Source organism: Carettochelys insculpta, chromosome 2, assembly GCF_033958435.1.
Source record: "Carettochelys insculpta isolate YL-2023 chromosome 2, ASM3395843v1, whole genome shotgun sequence".
NCBI lineage: Eukaryota > Metazoa > Chordata > Testudines > Carettochelyidae > Carettochelys > Carettochelys insculpta.
Genome location: NC_134138.1, coordinates 216,124,035 through 216,140,453, shown reverse-complemented (window position 1 = coordinate 216,140,453; position 16,419 = coordinate 216,124,035). Strand labels below are relative to the sequence as shown.

Sequence of the window (16,419 nt, the reverse complement as noted above, 5' to 3'; positions counted from 1 at the left end):
CCAGTGTTTCACACTCTGCGTTTCTTGCTGGAAAAGTTTGAAGGAGCAGAGATGCCAATAAAATAGAGGTATTCATAGTGCCAAATAAAGCAAAACAATAATACTAGGTAATACAGAATTCTTCCCTTACCATAGCCTATCAGATGCTCATTTGAAATTACCCAGTGAAGGGGATCTGGGATAGAATGAAATGTTCTAATTAAAAAACGAGAAGTCCTGTGACACCTCGTAGACTAACAGATATATTGGAGCATAAGCTTTTGTGAGCAAAGACTCACTTCATCATATGCGTGCCCACGAAAACTTATGCTCCAATATATGTTAGTCTATAAGGGGCCATGGGACTTCTCATTGTTTATGGGGGTACAGACTAACCCTCTGATACTTGTTCTAATGAGTTCAATCAGAAACGGCAGACAACGCTTGGGTGTTGATGGTAGTACAAAAAGGTTTAGATTCCTGCTAGTTTGGGCAGAGACAACTCCACTGAAGGCAACTGCAGTCTACCAGAGCTTGAAAGAAATAGATTTGGCCCAGAGAAAATAAAGAGAAAGAAGGAGGCTGGTGCAGTCCCATATACATATATGTTACATTATTGTGCAAAACACTTATAACAAGATAAATCCACACTACTGTGTGTCTTTTTAATGTTCAAAGGACAGTAGCATTGCCAGAATGCTCATCTGCCATCAACAGCTTTCTGTCATACAGGTGACAGGAAGTGAAGACAATTATAAGGCTTGCTCTTACTTGCCTTAACCATAGGGAAAGGAGGGAGGGGCTAAACAGAGGCTGCATCTACACTGTGAGATAAAATTGATTTTAAGTCAGTTAGCCTGATTTTTCCAAGCACCTGTCCCCACTGTAAATTCTGTTAGCTTGATTTATGAAGCATTAAAATTGACATAACATTGAAATCCTAAAATTGTAGTAACCTGACAAGTGTAGCGTTCAGTTTGAATTTAAAATTCAGAATGACGAGTTGAGAGGATGGACCATGTCTTTCAATCAAATTCATTAGCCTCCACAGATGTCCCATGTGTGCCTCAGAGTTCTCTGCTCTGGCCTCTTACATCTCCACTGCTCTCAGCTGCAGAGGAATTACGCAACAGGAAGACTGTTAAAATTCAACACGTGGAAGCCTGTGGCTGTAGGGTCAGGAGAGGCTGAAAAATCTTCTCTCTTTTTCTTTGTTAGTAGCACAGCTTTGGGGTCTGTGGTTCTAAGTATACCCTTGCTAGTTGCCTTTTTTTTTGTGCTGCCTGGCATCAGCCACTGGCTCCTGTACCATGTAGCAGCTAGGCTGTGGGTGGGAGTCATGTTTGTCTGATAGGATGAGAAACTTCTTTTCAGCTGTTTACATGTTGTCCTGCCCCTCATATCCCCTCCCTTTCCTCCCCCTGGAGGGGCCACACATTCTGGAACATTCCTGTGCCCAGCCACAACACGTGGCTTGACTCTGAACCAATAAAAGGATGTGCTGTGCGAGGTGCCAGGCAGCTTGCAAGTGATGAGGGTCACAGCAAGTGATGAGGGTCACAGTTTTGGGGGGCTGGCTGTAGCAGGGGGGTCTTTTAGCCATCCAGAGGATGTCTCCCTCCATGGTCATGATTTTTGGGGCTGGCTGTAGCTGGGGGTCTTTTAGCCACCCAAGGGAAGTCTTCCCATAGCAGTCACGATTTTCAGGGCCGGCTGTTGTCCGGGTTCTTTTAGGCAGCAGTGGGAAGTCTCCCTCAGTGGTCACAATTTTCAGGACTGGCTGTAACTGGGGTTCTTTTATCCACCCGGGGGAAATCTCCCTCAGCAGTCATAGTTTTCGGGGCTGGCTGTAGCCAGGGGTCTTATATCCGCCCCCAGCTGTAACTGTTCAATGAATCATTCGAGTTTCAGTGTAGCAACCATGTCCACTTAAACATAAGGGTCTTCTTTCATAGGAGGCCTAAATCCGTATTGAAGCTCCTGAAAGGGTCTCCATGGGCAGTCACAATTTTCGTGACTGTCAAAAGTCTACTGTCTTTTAGCCTCCCCGAGCCATTACTGATGATTCATTCAAGTTTCAGATAACACTTGTATCTACTTCTCTTTCCCAGGAGGCCTAAATCAACATCCAAGCCCAAAATAAAGCCTAGGCATGCTGTTCATAGGGGCAGGTGGTGAGTCTCCCTGGGCAGACAGAGTTTTCGGGGCAGTGAAACGTCACGATTTTCAGGTGTTGGATGTAGCTGGGGGTCTTTTAATCACCCTGAGCCATACATGTTTCAATGAAGGCAATGGAGTAACTATACCATTACCACAGTTCTCAAAGTAAGGCTTGCAGCGGGGAACATTCTTGTCCTAAAGGTCTTTTTTTGCAAGTCCAAACCTGGCTGTAGTCAGGGGTCTTTTAGCCACCCTGAGCCATAACTGTGAATGATTCATTCGAGTTTCAGTGTAGCACTTAACGAGTTTCAGTGTAACATACTTAACATGGCAGGGGAAAGAGGGGAATAAAATGTGGGAAGATGTTATCATATAATCACATCTACTTATGGGGCCAGAACGCAGTGGGGCTCAGGGAACTGTGGGATAGGTTCCCACAATACACTGCAGCAGCACTCGATTTAAGCTACTTGTATGTGGCAGCAGTAAGTTGATTTTGTGGGGGATCATGTTGGAAGGTGAAGATGCTCAAAATGGAATGGATAAAACCCAGTGTTCTGAAATTGATTTTAATAAAATCCACTTTCTCTCTTAGTGCAGATGCAGACAGAGAGACTGGACCCTGTGCTACTTTTAATAGCAGTGGTGTATCTCTGGGATAACTGCATTGTTTTCAGTGGAATTACAAATAAGAATCCGACCCTAAGTTAACAGACAGCCATGCACAAACTGGGAATAAGAAATGAATGACTATGACATCCAATATTTCCAGCAGGAGAGGAGAGGTCCTCTTAGCAGCTGTAGATCAGAACAAGCAAAGTCATTCCCTTCCCCTCCTATAGGAAATTTGCTGTACCCTTTAAGAACTGGGCATAGGAGTTTCTGGCTTGTGTCAGGGAATATTGCCCAGAGATCTCAGACTCCTGTGTTCAGGTTCCTTTTGCATGTGCTTGGGCACTGTATTAAAACACGTTTGGTCATTCAAAGTTAAATTTTGAAAACACTACCAAGGGCACAGCACAAACCCCTTATTCATATGTGTGGGCAAAACAAAAAAGCAGTCCTGGTAGCACTTCAAAAGACTAACAAAATAATTTATTAGGTGGTGAGCTTTCATGGGACAGACCCACTTCTTCAGACCTTGTCCCGGTCGGGTCTGAAGAAGTGGGTCTGTCGCAAGAAAGCTCACCACCTAATAAATTATTGTGTTAGTCTTTAAAGTGCTACTAGACTGCTATTTTGGTTTGATAGTATATAGACTAGCACGGCTACCTCTCTATTTGTGGGCAGGTACTTACATCAGTAGGGTCATTTAAGCCAAAGGGATGACATGTCTAAATAACTGCTCACTAATGCAAGTAAAGGGTTAACAGACTGGTCCCACATAAAGATTTAGTGAGGCACTTCTTACAAGATTAAAGGAACTGACCGGTTAAACCTCCATATGCAACCTACAGGACTAGGGGCAGGACTCACTGTCCTCCATAGTTACACCTAGACCCCTTACACAGAGAAATAATGAGTCTCCTCTACAGACGCAGTGTCCAATACACTCCCCATTCACTACATGCGGTGAACAGGGCAGCAGAGCGTTGCAAAATGAGGCTCAGGAGAGCCGCACACATGGGGTGCCCCTCTGGATGCTACATGCACACGCCCCACCACATGGTGGGACAAGTACATGGCAGGAGTGGTGGAGACACTGGGATGGCTAGTGCGGCGTGGCTTCAGCCCTGGGCAGCTCATGCAGCTCTGGTGAGTAACCTTGTAGGGAAGTGCCTAGCTGGGGGTGTCCGTGCGTGGCCGGAGGAGAGGGGGGTCCTGTGGCGATGGGTTAAATTTCTTTTGGACACCACTGCTCTACAGCCTCAGCTGAGATCCAGCTGTTTGTCAGCTCCTACTTTAGCAGCTCCTGCACTAAGCTCCAGAGGTCCCAGGTTTGAGTCTGCCTGCTGGTGGATATACATGCACTGTATAAGAAGCTCACACCACACTGACTACGTCTACACTACAGCAATCTGTCGACAGAAGGTTTTGTTGGAACATATCTTCCGACAAAACTGTCAACAGATTGCAGCCAGATAGCAAAGCAGATCAAAAAAGAACAATAAGTCCTGTGACACCTTAGAGACTAACAGATATAGTGCCACAGGACTTCTTGGTGTTCTCAAAGATACAGACTAACATGGCTAACTCTCTGATACAGATCAAAAAAGCGATCCACTCTATTGACAGACAATGGCCAGACTGCCCAGCTGCTCTCTCCATAGAATGGCCAACTAGAAGGACAGCAGACAGGGCTTCCCATTGTCCCAGAAACTCTGTCTGTTGACAGAAGGCCTCCCAGAGCGTTCACACTTGCTTTCTGTCAATAGATTCTGTTGAGATAGGTGTTCTGCCTCCTGGGGGAATGACAGAATGCTGTCGACAGAAGTGCGGTGTTGTCAATTTACTGTCAACAGAATGTATTAAAACACCAGTTTTGTTGACAAAACTCTCTAGTGTGGATGCAGCCCCTGTATTTTGAAGCAGAACAAAATATAAAAGACAAAAGATTTGTGTCATTGTCGGTTTTACTGGCACCCCAGAATGACTGACCTTACTTCAAATTCCCACTGTGGTAGGAACAGATAATGTGCAGGTCTGTAGGGGCAGACAGCATTTCAAAAAGCCCGTAGAGGCAGGAGGTGTATAACTTCAGGAAGACCACTACTATCACGGTCTTCATAAACATTCTAGCTTCATTGATTATGCTTACTGTACAGCACATCTATCAGCTGTCATCATTTACTGACACTGAAATCATTGTCTGATTATCAAACTAATGAATAAGCAACTCTGGTTATCAAACTACATAAACATCACACAGTCATTTGAGAGTTAAATCCCCAATACGGTTGTTAGTTATTGTCCCTCGCGTCTCGGTGTCACATAACTTCTGGATCCTGCTGGATTCCCTTTTCTTTTGGATTCCACTTTGAACAAAAATGCCTTCTTCCTTCTAAGGTTGCATCCCTTCCACTCCAATGAACCATGTACCACCATCCATGCTTTGGCAGCGTCAGGCTGGACTACTCTAACACAGCTACTACAGCAAGAAGCAGTCTGCCTACCAAGCCAGAACTCTCAACAAGCACTCATCAGACTGAAGCTTCATGCTCTGTACCAGGTGTCTACATAGATCAAGCTCTAATTTAAGAGTCTAATCCTCATCCACTTTACAAATCCTAAGTGTGGGATGGAACTTGGCTCTCGGTGACATTCTCCTCTAAGACTCAGCTGTCATCAGTGGAGAGGCTGCCACTGACTGAGCCCACAGTAATGCCCCATGGAATATTCTCAGCAGAGGGCCGACAGCTGATGGACTTGTTTACATCAGAATTCAGGTTCAGCCTGTCTTTCCACCTTCAGAATGCATTATGAGTTTCAAAACTTTCAGAAGGGCGTTTTCCTAAAAGGAAGCTAGGCTCTGACTCCTCTGGTAATCTAACCCTTTGAAAAGTCTTGGGAAGAGGATGGTAAGAAATAGAGGCTCCCATAAAGCCTGTATGCGCAAGTATTGAGGTGAGGGGGCATCCTTTAGAAATGTGGGTCCCAAAAGCTTGTCTCATTCACCCAAGCCGTGTCTACACATGCATGCTACTTCGAAGTAGCGGTGCTAACTTCGAAATAGCGCCCATCACGGCTACACGTGTTGGGCGCTATTTCAAAGTTGAAATCAACGTTAGGCAGCGAGACGTCGAAGCAGCTAACCCCATGAGGGGATGGGAATAGCGCCCTACTTCGAAGTTGAACGTCAAAGTAGGGCACGTGTAGACGATCCGCGTCCCGCAACATCGAAATAGCGGGGTCTGCCATGGTGGCCATCAGCTGAGGGGTTGAGAGATGCTCTCTCTCCAGCCCCTGCGGGGCTCTATGGTCACCATGTGCAGCAGCCCTTAGCCCAGGGCTTCTGGCTGCTGCTGCTGCAGCTGGGGATCCATGCTGCAGGCACAGGGTCTGCAACCAGTTATCGGCTCTGTGGATCTTGTGTTGTTTAGTGCAACTGTGTCTGGGAGGGGCCCTTTAAGGGAGCGGCTTGCTGTTGAGTCTGCCCTGTGACCCTGTCTGCAGCTGTGCCTGGCACCCTTATTTCGATGTGTGCTACTTTGGCGTGTAGATGTTCCCTCGCAGCACCTATTTCGATGTGGTGCTGCGCAACGTCGATGTTGAACGTCGACGTTGTCAGCCGTGGAGGACGTGTAGACGTTATTCATCAAAATAGCCTATTTCGATGTCGCTACATCGAAATAAGCTACTTCGATGTAGGCTTCACGGGTAGACGTAGCTCCACAGAAATAGCCACAATATAAATGATAACCTCTCCTATAAATCATGATAAAGTACAGCAATTCAACAACACATATTACTGTGGTAGAGGATATCCACACTCCCCCTGCTTAAATGTTTGTGTAGGATGTGATATGTAGAATGTATATTTTGGGTGTTGGGACATATGAAAAGATGCCTGTTTGTCTGTCCTGGGAAGAGAACCACCAGCTTAGAGGCTTGGTCAGTAGTTCCATCAGATAAAACAACTGAGTGATGGGCCAAAAACAATTTATATAATCTACAATGAATAATCTTATAACAATGTATTTAAGGTGAGCGCCTGCCTGCACCTGTGAACTTGCATTTAATCCTATGCTGTGCCCTATTTTGCTAGACTGATCACTTTCACCGAAGCAGGAAATAAACTGTGTGTGTCTTCATCTCAAAGGGCTGCCTGTGAACCTGTGCATTCTGGGGAGCAGAGAAAAGAACCAGCCAACAATTAGCGATAGCCAGCAGATAAAAACCTCATTCATGGAACACGGCATATGACCTGACACTACAAGTGATGTAGAAATGATAGTTTGCCTTTTCATCTACCCAGTAGTTCTTGATTTCAGACTTGCTGAGGGTATGTCTATACTTACCAGGTGTTCGATGCTCTGCAATAAATCTTCTGGAGTTCAATTTTGCCATATCTGTGAAGACGTGGCAAATTCTCTCTCTGGGCTCATGGTATTGAGTGGAGTAAGGGACATTGGCATGAGACCAAAGAGCCCTGATCTATGCCAGGGAGCAAAGTTGATCCTGAAACGTCAATCCTGTATAAAATTGATCCTGAAAAGCTAATGGCATAACTAGAATCATGTACCTGGGATCAACTTTGTTCCCTAGCATAGACCAGGCACCTGCATTATTGTGCTTAGTTCTCTCCCTTCATAGTTCACAGAGGTAAATGCTAGATCAATCATAAAACAGGCAAGAAGATTAAGGATATGCAAGTCGCATGTCAACAATGCCCCAGAACTGGGATATCAAATATTCTAAAGTGAAAGGGCTATTTCAGGCCAGCAGCAGAAACCACCAGCCAACAAGTACCAACCTCAGAGCCATAATGGACTGGGTGGACAGAGGCGACTTATCTACTCGCTCCCAGAGGTGGTGATCTCTTCCTCAAATAGTTGGAGAGACATTGCCTCAGTGGGCATAGTAAGCAAGTGAGGGGGTGGGGAATAGCAGTGGTACATAAACAAAAACTGTGGTGCTTTTTATAGTGGGGGCGGGCACTGAAAGCCAGCTAAGGAGACTGTAAAGTAGTGGTCTCCAAACTACATGGTGTCCCCTTCTGGTCCCCTCCATGCCCTCCCTCCCTCAGGCTAGGACCAGGAGCAAAGCCCTGAGTATGGGCTGGGGGTACTGCAGCACCCCCCTCCCCCAACACACCTCTAGTGCTTATGCCTATCACCACATACAATTTCCAGTTGCTCTCCACTGGAGCCTTAAAAACCAACATTGATGTTATCCTTAAAACATAAAAAAGTGGTTTTGAAATTCTTAAAATGTTGCCCTAACCTTGGCACCGGAGGGAAAGCGGGGAGTGGAGCTGAAGTGAAGCTGATGCCACAAAATAGCTGTGAGATAGTCTCAGTTGTCACTGCATAATAGGAAGCACCAAAAGGGAATAGCACCAAAGGTAGTCACCATGCCACAGGGAGATGAAGAGATATGTGGCGTAGTAAAAGAAATGAAATGAAGGCTTGAGAAACTGGAGATGACGTGAATACGTAGAACTTGTTTCCTGTTTTGCACTAAAGCTCTCTAGCATACCATGGGTGCATAGACCTATGCATCTACCTGCTTTTAAGAAATGAGCAATTTAAAAAACTCTGCTTGTGAGTGAAGGGACTAACTCCCCGCACCACTTCCCCTCCTCTCTGCTTGGCTGTCTCTAAATCCAACAAGATATCTAACATTCTCTTGAAAAAGGACAACAGAAGGGAAGGAACTCCCCTGCATGTCTCCTATCACACACGTCCACGTATTGCAACCCTCTTTTCCCACACAGAATTCAGCTTTGAAATTGCAAGACTGAGTAAGCAACTCGGTAACCCAAACCTCACATGCCATCCATCCTCTGCCTTAGTCAGTATGACCCTATCAGATCTGAGTACACAGCAGCATTAGGCCATGTGAGTTCTTCGTGGAAAGACTGCCAACAAACACCTGTTAGTGCTGGATGATCAGATGGCTGCTGGTGTTTCTGTGCTATATAGTTTTTCTTATATCCCAGAGAGTCCTAGAAATAGATGGGGGAGGACTGCACTGCAAGAGGTGCTGTCTTCCAATATAAATTGTAAAACTAAGATCCTATTATTTGTGGCTATTAAAATTCTCATGTCGCTTTCACAAGAGTGGGAGTTTTTATATGAGCTGTAATTGGCCATTGTGGTAATTTTAGTCAATCTACATAAATCCTCATCTGCACTGCAGCCGCACATGGAATTCTTTTTCATCTTCTGGCTGCTCTAGTGCTATAAAATGGTCTATTGCAGAGGTCAACAACCTTTCTGAGGTGGAGTGCCAAAATATGACCCTTTGACCTTAATATACAGTCCAAGTGCCAGTGAAACTTTTTGAAGCCACTAATAGTCCTACTTGCAACAGCTTCAATAAATAAATGAAGGTGCAGAGCTTTACCCTTGAGGTGGTGGTTATGAGCATTAGCTGGTCTTTCCTTAATCAACAGGCAGCAAGCACTCCCAGCTGCATGGGGGAGGTTGGGTGGGGCTGAGCTCCTGCTTTGCGTGCCGATGAAAATCAGCTTGCCTGCCACTCTTGGCACTTGTGCCAGGGGTTGTTGACTCCAGTCCATGGCCTATCACATCACTCAATGGTGGATTTTCAGTAACATGGGAAAGAGCCATCTATAAAGCACATCAGAACATTTTAGGAGCAAAGAACAATAATTAGTTAAAAGCAGAACATGAAGATGAGAGTAACTGTGTTGGATTTTCAACTCTCCGATGCCTCATGCTCTGCCCTCTTGTACTTGGCTCTCTCCACTTATAGCCACCACAGACAGATGCCACCTTCTTGATGGTTTACATCTTACTTTATTGTGAAACTTTATGCTGATGTTCTTACTGAGCATTCTTGGCGCTAAACCCAACTTGCTGATAATTTTGGTAAACAGGGAGGGACCTAAACACACGCACATGGGTTCACCTGAATGAATCAGGTCTTTGAGGCATCTTGACTTTACAAACCAGGTCCAATGAATGTCTTAAGGATGTGGTCCAATCGTCACTTGTACATAATACATACCACTACAGTGAATTACATGCAAACATCTTTCTAGAAGACTTTCCCATACCATTATGCTCTGCCACAACCTTACATATTCTGAATGGTTCCTTTGACTTAACTGAAGCAACTAGTCTAACAAAAATATGAAGCAGGAAAAGTCAACACAATTTTTAATAACCCTTCTGTATGTCCTAATCCAGGCCTAATGGCCTGTTACTCCTGTTCCCTTGCCTTTTGTAACTGGAGCTCTTGTAGTGCCCCACAACCAGCCAGAGGAAAAATGTATGAGTTACTTTTCCAGTTGCTTGTGTAGCTTTGTCGTGTTCAACAATCATGAATTTGCGTATCTTTTCTTCTGTGTGGGTTCTAATATAGCTCAGCTGCAGTACCCAATTAACTTGGTAGAAGATCAGGCTCCCATCCACCATCGGGTTCTTCTTCAGTCCCTTTGCTTGTAGAATAAAATTGAGTTTCTATCTCCTGGCCATGTAGGATTCTGACTGTGATCTGATTATTTAGTCAAAGAAAAAGCAGAGCTTATAGAAACAACAGCACCTCCCTAAGACAGAAGCCTGACTGGCAGGAAATTCAGCCAAAGACATTTTGAAAATGATCTGGCTTTTCTTTTTTGGTTCTGACTTGATGTTCTAAGGACCTGATCCAAAAGCCCCTGAATTCTACAGGAGTCTTTCCACAGACTTCAATAAGACTTGTATCAGGTAAAAGTGAGTTTGTGTGTTATTTATAGCTTACAGAGTAAATCTGAATTAAGATATATATTTGGCTTTGGATTTTCTTCAAGTGTTCAGATTTGACCTAATTCCTGTTCCCTTAAAGTCACCAGCAATTTTATAATTAACTTTAATGCCAATATTGCACTTTTATAAATCTCACTCTTAATTGATGATTGAAGTGGATACACTATTGTGGATGTATGTAGCGGTAATGTGCACAGGAAACTAACTCCCACCTAGATGCAGGAAAAAAATTGTTAGCCTAAAGCAAGTCATGTAAAGTGAAAAAAATTATGTCCACAGAAGTACATGAAGCCATAGGAGAGGAGGTACAGTTATGTCCGGGTGGTACAGAAATAAGACATTTGTATTACACCTATTTCTCTGAATAAAAATCAGATGACAGCCTCATTTCATTTCTTCATACAGTTTTGAGGCCAGATGGCATTAGAATCATTTACTTCACCTTGTTGTGCTTAATTACTACAATCAACACACTATTTTCCAAATTAATCATAACAAAGTAATTTCATTAGTAACACAGCAGGCTGTTGAATTATTAGCATCATAACAGTTTGCAAACAATTAAACTTTATTTGAACCTTAAAAATTTGCAGAGTGGAACATTATTGTAAGAGCTAATGACAATATAGTACAAATTCAAGACAGAGCAAATAATCAACTAAAAATGCTGTACAAAATATGACTTACAATCACCTTCGGAAAAAAAATAGCTATCTTACTGCTTACAGAAAGGCAAATGAAATCCAGGTAAACAACAATAACCAAAGCAATTAAGCACATTCTCTAGCACCCAGGTTTCTTCTTTTTTTCAGTTGTATTAGCAGGAGCTTTTATATCCAAAAATGGTTATGGTATTTGCAAAGATTTAAAGTAAACATTTTTTCTGTTTTACATTTTTGGTTTATTTCAGGTCATGGTTTTGGGTCAGAGTTATGGGTTCCTATTTCAAAATATCCTAGTTTTTGAATGCTTAGGTAGTTTGTCTGCTGATTTCTGACACTGAACTAAGTGAGGGGGAAAAAACCCCAAAGGGTTTAGCTATCAGGGACAAAAGAGGCTTTATTTCTGTTTGTGTTATCGTCATCAGAAAACGCAGCTCAACAAGCTTTTTATTCATCAGTTAGCAAAGGACTCCCTCTCCTGGATTAACAGGCAAAGAAAAAGGAGCCCTCCAAATGTTTTAAGTTGCCAATGATCTGCCTGGGCAGGAGAGAAACATTGGTGGGGGAAGGGTTTCCAACCAGTTCAACATGCTATGAAAACCTGCTGCCATCTACTGACAAACTATAGTAAAATCTTTTTTTTTTTTTTTTTTTTAAATTAAAACAATACAAAAATGCAACACTGGTCCCCCCTGTACTGCTGTAGTTCAGGATTTGTCAGGACAAGACATTAATTTTAGGGGGTTAACACAATTGTAAAAATCAGCCGTGGGTTTAATTTTGAAATATAAACTATCTTTGAAAACCAAATTTAAGTAACAGATAATTTTCCTTTTGTTAGTTCATTTTACTGGTGACTAATGTGTATGCTGTGTATTTGACAAAGAAGTTGGTATAAAAGCAAAAGCAATTGTGCTGATTTTCTGAATTGTGTAATTAATATGAAGACTTTTCAGCATGTGGCTTTATTGTGCAGTCTATTTCAATGACAACAGCTCTCCTGAAACTGATAGTTCACATTCTATATACAATCCAGAAGTATTCTTGACAGATTATAACTTTAGATCTGTGTTTCATAATTTTAATGCTTCACAGATTACATGCCAACCTGGTTTGGATGACCATTTCCTTAAAAACATGTGTTTGTATAATAACAAAAACCCCTCACCCTATTTTAGTAGTATTCTTGTGCACCAAAGGTAAAATAAAGTCATGTTAATAGTCTAAACCACACACAGACAAAAAACTACCCTTTAGCCCATTCAGTTTTCAGGGCTAGCCTGAAGCATAAACAACACAAGCTGCTTACTAGAGGATCTGCAAAAGCTCAGCAACTCCTAGACTGACCTGACCTGCCTCCTTGTCAGTTTGAAACCTCACAAATCATAGGGCTAGCCCTACTTGTTTCCAACTGTGCTAAAGACTCTATAGCTGATGATATTACATACTAGAATACACAGCACTATGCTGAAAAAGAGGATTTTAAGTATTAACTCTGAATTATCCTGCTTTTGTTTAAGCGAAATATTTACTCTGTGTGCATTTTAAGTGAATAACTTCAGATTTGGGATTTTATACTCTCAAGACTGAAGATAACCTGCATGTGCATAAATTGTCTGATAGAACTCAGTGGCACTACTAACCCAAGCAAGGATCATTTACTTAAGTAAAGTTTGCAGGATTGCCTTAACAGCAGCATCCCTACTTCAACAATACCACAACTGGTCTATGGACTCTTTCACTGACATGGAAGCATCCACAAATGCCTGTTTCCTTTAATTCAAAATGTTTTGTGAACCCAAAATATCATCATTTTCAATTCTAGATCTATACAGAATTCTGTATGTTTTTGTCTCAAGTCCACATTTCTCATGATGTAAATCTGTCAAAGATAGAATGGTATAAAACAGTATAGTTCTACTGATCTGGATGGAACAGATTTACATGAGTTGAGCCTCTGGTTTACATATTATTTTGTGGCTATAAAATACTATTCTACTTAAAAATACCAGATTATGTGAAAAAAATAAATCCTGCAAAAATATAAAAAAATTCTTCAGAAGTATCTCAAACTTGCATTATTGCTCAGGAATTTGCCTGATTTTTCTATAGAATTATACACTGCAGTCCCATTAAAGTGAATTTATCAAAAGATTAATGCTATTAAAATCTACATGAGGAAATAATGATTTGCTACTGACAAGGTGCTCCCAAATTTCTAAAAATTAAACAGAAAAAAGATGATCTGACTCCATCTAAAGAGGAAGATATCTATACCTACAAAGTGCATTTAATGTTTAAGCAAAACAGCAACAGGTACAACTTTGCTGCTTGTGCAACAGCATCCTCCATGGAGTGTCACAGCATTGTAGTTATATAACAAAGGATTGTACAGTGCACACTCCCTAAAATGACAAATGATAAAGTAACAGAGAAATGGAGAACAATTTTAAAACGTTGTAGGTTGAATGTGTGTGGTACGGTGGACTCATTAAACCCATCAGACAAAAAGGTCACACAGTAGAATCTTTCCATTTTCGTCTAGAAGGTACAGTTGTACTTCACTCTTGATGGTAAATGCAGAATTCTCCTGATTATGAAGAATGGAATTTACAGAATACAGTTAGTGAAAAAAGCAAATAAATTCCAAATATCTATCCTTTCCATGCAGGTCTAGCCCCACTCACCGCACACATGCATGCTCTATTAAGTAACCAAACTAACTACAATACAGCTTACAGACTTGATTCTATGGAGAGGAAAAATAAAGGAAGCTAATTACGGAATACATCTTATTCTGCATACAACAGTTATTTTTTTATTTCATATACAAACCCAGCACAGCTTCTTTAATTGAACTTTAATATTAAGATTGTAGCAAAATATGTTTGTCAACAGAACTCCTGCAAAGGTTCCAGGAAAGAAATACTTATGAAACAGAGAACAAGGAAACATATGAACCATTACAGAAGATTGGATTAAAATGTACTTACCCGGGCCTCTCAAATATCATACATCTCTATTATGTAGTCTCTAGGCACCAGGCCAATGGATCCCTTCATTTCTCCTACCCACCAGCCAAATCTTTGGTACTCCTAATTGAAAACAATATGCAATATTAACCTTTAGTCTGATATATATGCAATGGACTTTGTATGAAACTCCTTATGGATGTTTCCTATACATACAGCAATAAGAACTTGAAATTAAAAACCCTAGATCCTTTTGTTTGAAGCATTCAAAATGCATAGTCAGGAAAAGAAATATATTAAATTTAAAATCACCATCATATTTGTTAGTATTTTGAAAAAAAATTACCAATGTTTCCTTACAATAGGTAAAACCACACTTGATCTCCCCTTTCTCCTATATTCTTCACCCAAAAAAACCTATATAAAGTACCAGTGTTTGAAACAAATATCCAACTGTAGAATATTAAAAACTTATAGAAATTGACTGGAATTCTTTCAGTATCATAAGCCTAAAATTAAAGGAACTTACAATCAGATTTAAATTACTATTTTGCTCAAATATGAAAGGAATGACACATATCTATTGTATATGCTCTTTTTATGTCCAAAGTATATACCATTACTTAGCCTTGCTAGCCTACAACAGCACTTGTATGCTTATTTAGGCTCAGTGAGACAAATAAGAAATTAATGAATAATTGTTTAAAGAAAGAATATTTCCCAAAAAGCAATACTAAGAAAGAGTATTATGAGATCCAAATTTTACTTTTTTCTTATGAAGTAAATATTTTAAGATCAATCATAACAGGAATTCAAGAAATTGCAACTGCTGAAATTGCATGCACTCACACACATGCAGAGAGTTACATATGAAGCATTATTAAAACAGAGATCCTATTTAGAATGGATTGGTTAGTAAGATAATTACTGTGGAACAAATATGAAAATATAAAATGAAGAGATCTAAACAATAAGCAACATTTGCTTCCTGCCATACTGCTCTTCTGAAAAGAAAAGGACTGTAGGATTTCTGAGTTGACCATTCTGTTGATATACCATGAGCTACCTATTCTGCCTGCAGCTACAGCCACCCAAGTGGAGGCCAGAAGATTAAGGGTTAATGCTTTCATATGGGAACCGCAATTATTTTGAAATATGGCTAAAAACAGTCTATTTTTGAGCTCTCTACAAGTCTAAGTGAGCTTGGGGTTCTAAACTCTCACTGTGGCTAATGAGACAGGACCCGAAAGAGGACAGTTACCCCACGCTCCCCATCCTTTAAATATCCTCTTTATTTTTTGTTGTGGTGCCTGCACATAGATCCTCCTCACAGAGTAAACAGATTTTAATTCTCTTCCCCAGGATATATAGAATATTGGGCATCTGGAAGTCCTATCCTCTGAGACAGAGTTTTAATATGAATGAGAAGTTCAAATAATCCTTTACAGACAACACATTTGTTTAAGCTGGAGAACACACGACTGGAAGAAGCTAGGGAAGGAATTCCATCTCTTTTTTCACTCAGCGTCAAGGACTGTGGGCAGCTACCTGGTCTATAAAATCACAGGGCAATATGAATGAAGCTGGTAGTGAGAGACAGAGAATTACTCTACTAAATTTTAGGAAAAACTGGGTGCACACAACAGTCAAAAACCTTCAAGATTACAGAAGTTTTCTCACACCAACAGCACAAATGTTCCAGCTCAGCTTGTTTAATAGATTTTATATTTTTCTGTATATACATCACAATATGCTGTTTAAGTACACAAACTATACCTAGACTGGCAAGTGGTAATTGCTCAAGATGCCAGCACTCACCTATGCTAAAGGAACTTCACCAATAAATCTTCCTAATGAAAAGGCAACATACTTTAAGCTGCTATATGTAACTCATGAAGTGAGCCCAAGAAAGATTGATTAAGCAAGTTTTACTAGACATCACCAAAAACAAACAATACATGAAATCAGGGAAGAGGCTTAGTTAAGTGGTCATTAAGCCACTTATAACAAATGGCACAAAAGAAGGTTGTGGACTAAATTATTGCTTGAAAATGTTTCACTTAAAGAGCCTGTGTGAACTTTGATATCATGGTGAACTTTTGAAAACCTATTCAGATGGCTCAATTTAAATTACAACATGTTGCTTTTTGAAACTTTCCATTTCTTGCTATTTAGTTATATGCCATTTAATGCTCTTGTGTGAAGCTAAGTGATAAGATAAAATGGATGGTGATGTATCAGTCTAGTAAGCTAATTTATGGCTTTGTTGTA

At 41.1% G+C, this 16,419-nt stretch overlaps 1 protein-coding gene across 1 annotated transcript in view; it reads right to left on the bottom strand.

Annotated features, from left to right (window-relative positions):
• Nucleotides 1-11,030: 11,030 nt before the first annotated feature.
• SKAP2 (src kinase associated phosphoprotein 2) overlaps nucleotides 11,031-16,419 on the bottom strand; it is a 152,337-nt gene continuing 146,948 nt past the window's right edge. The window contains exons 12-13 of the mRNA XM_074984596.1: nucleotides 14,170-14,271; nucleotides 11,031-13,766 (exon numbers count right to left, since the gene is read on the bottom strand). Of these exons, the coding sequence (XP_074840697.1) occupies nucleotides 14,179-14,271 (93 nt within the window). The 3' untranslated portion in view covers nucleotides 11,031-13,766; nucleotides 14,170-14,178. The remainder of the gene's footprint in view (nucleotides 13,767-14,169; nucleotides 14,272-16,419) is intronic.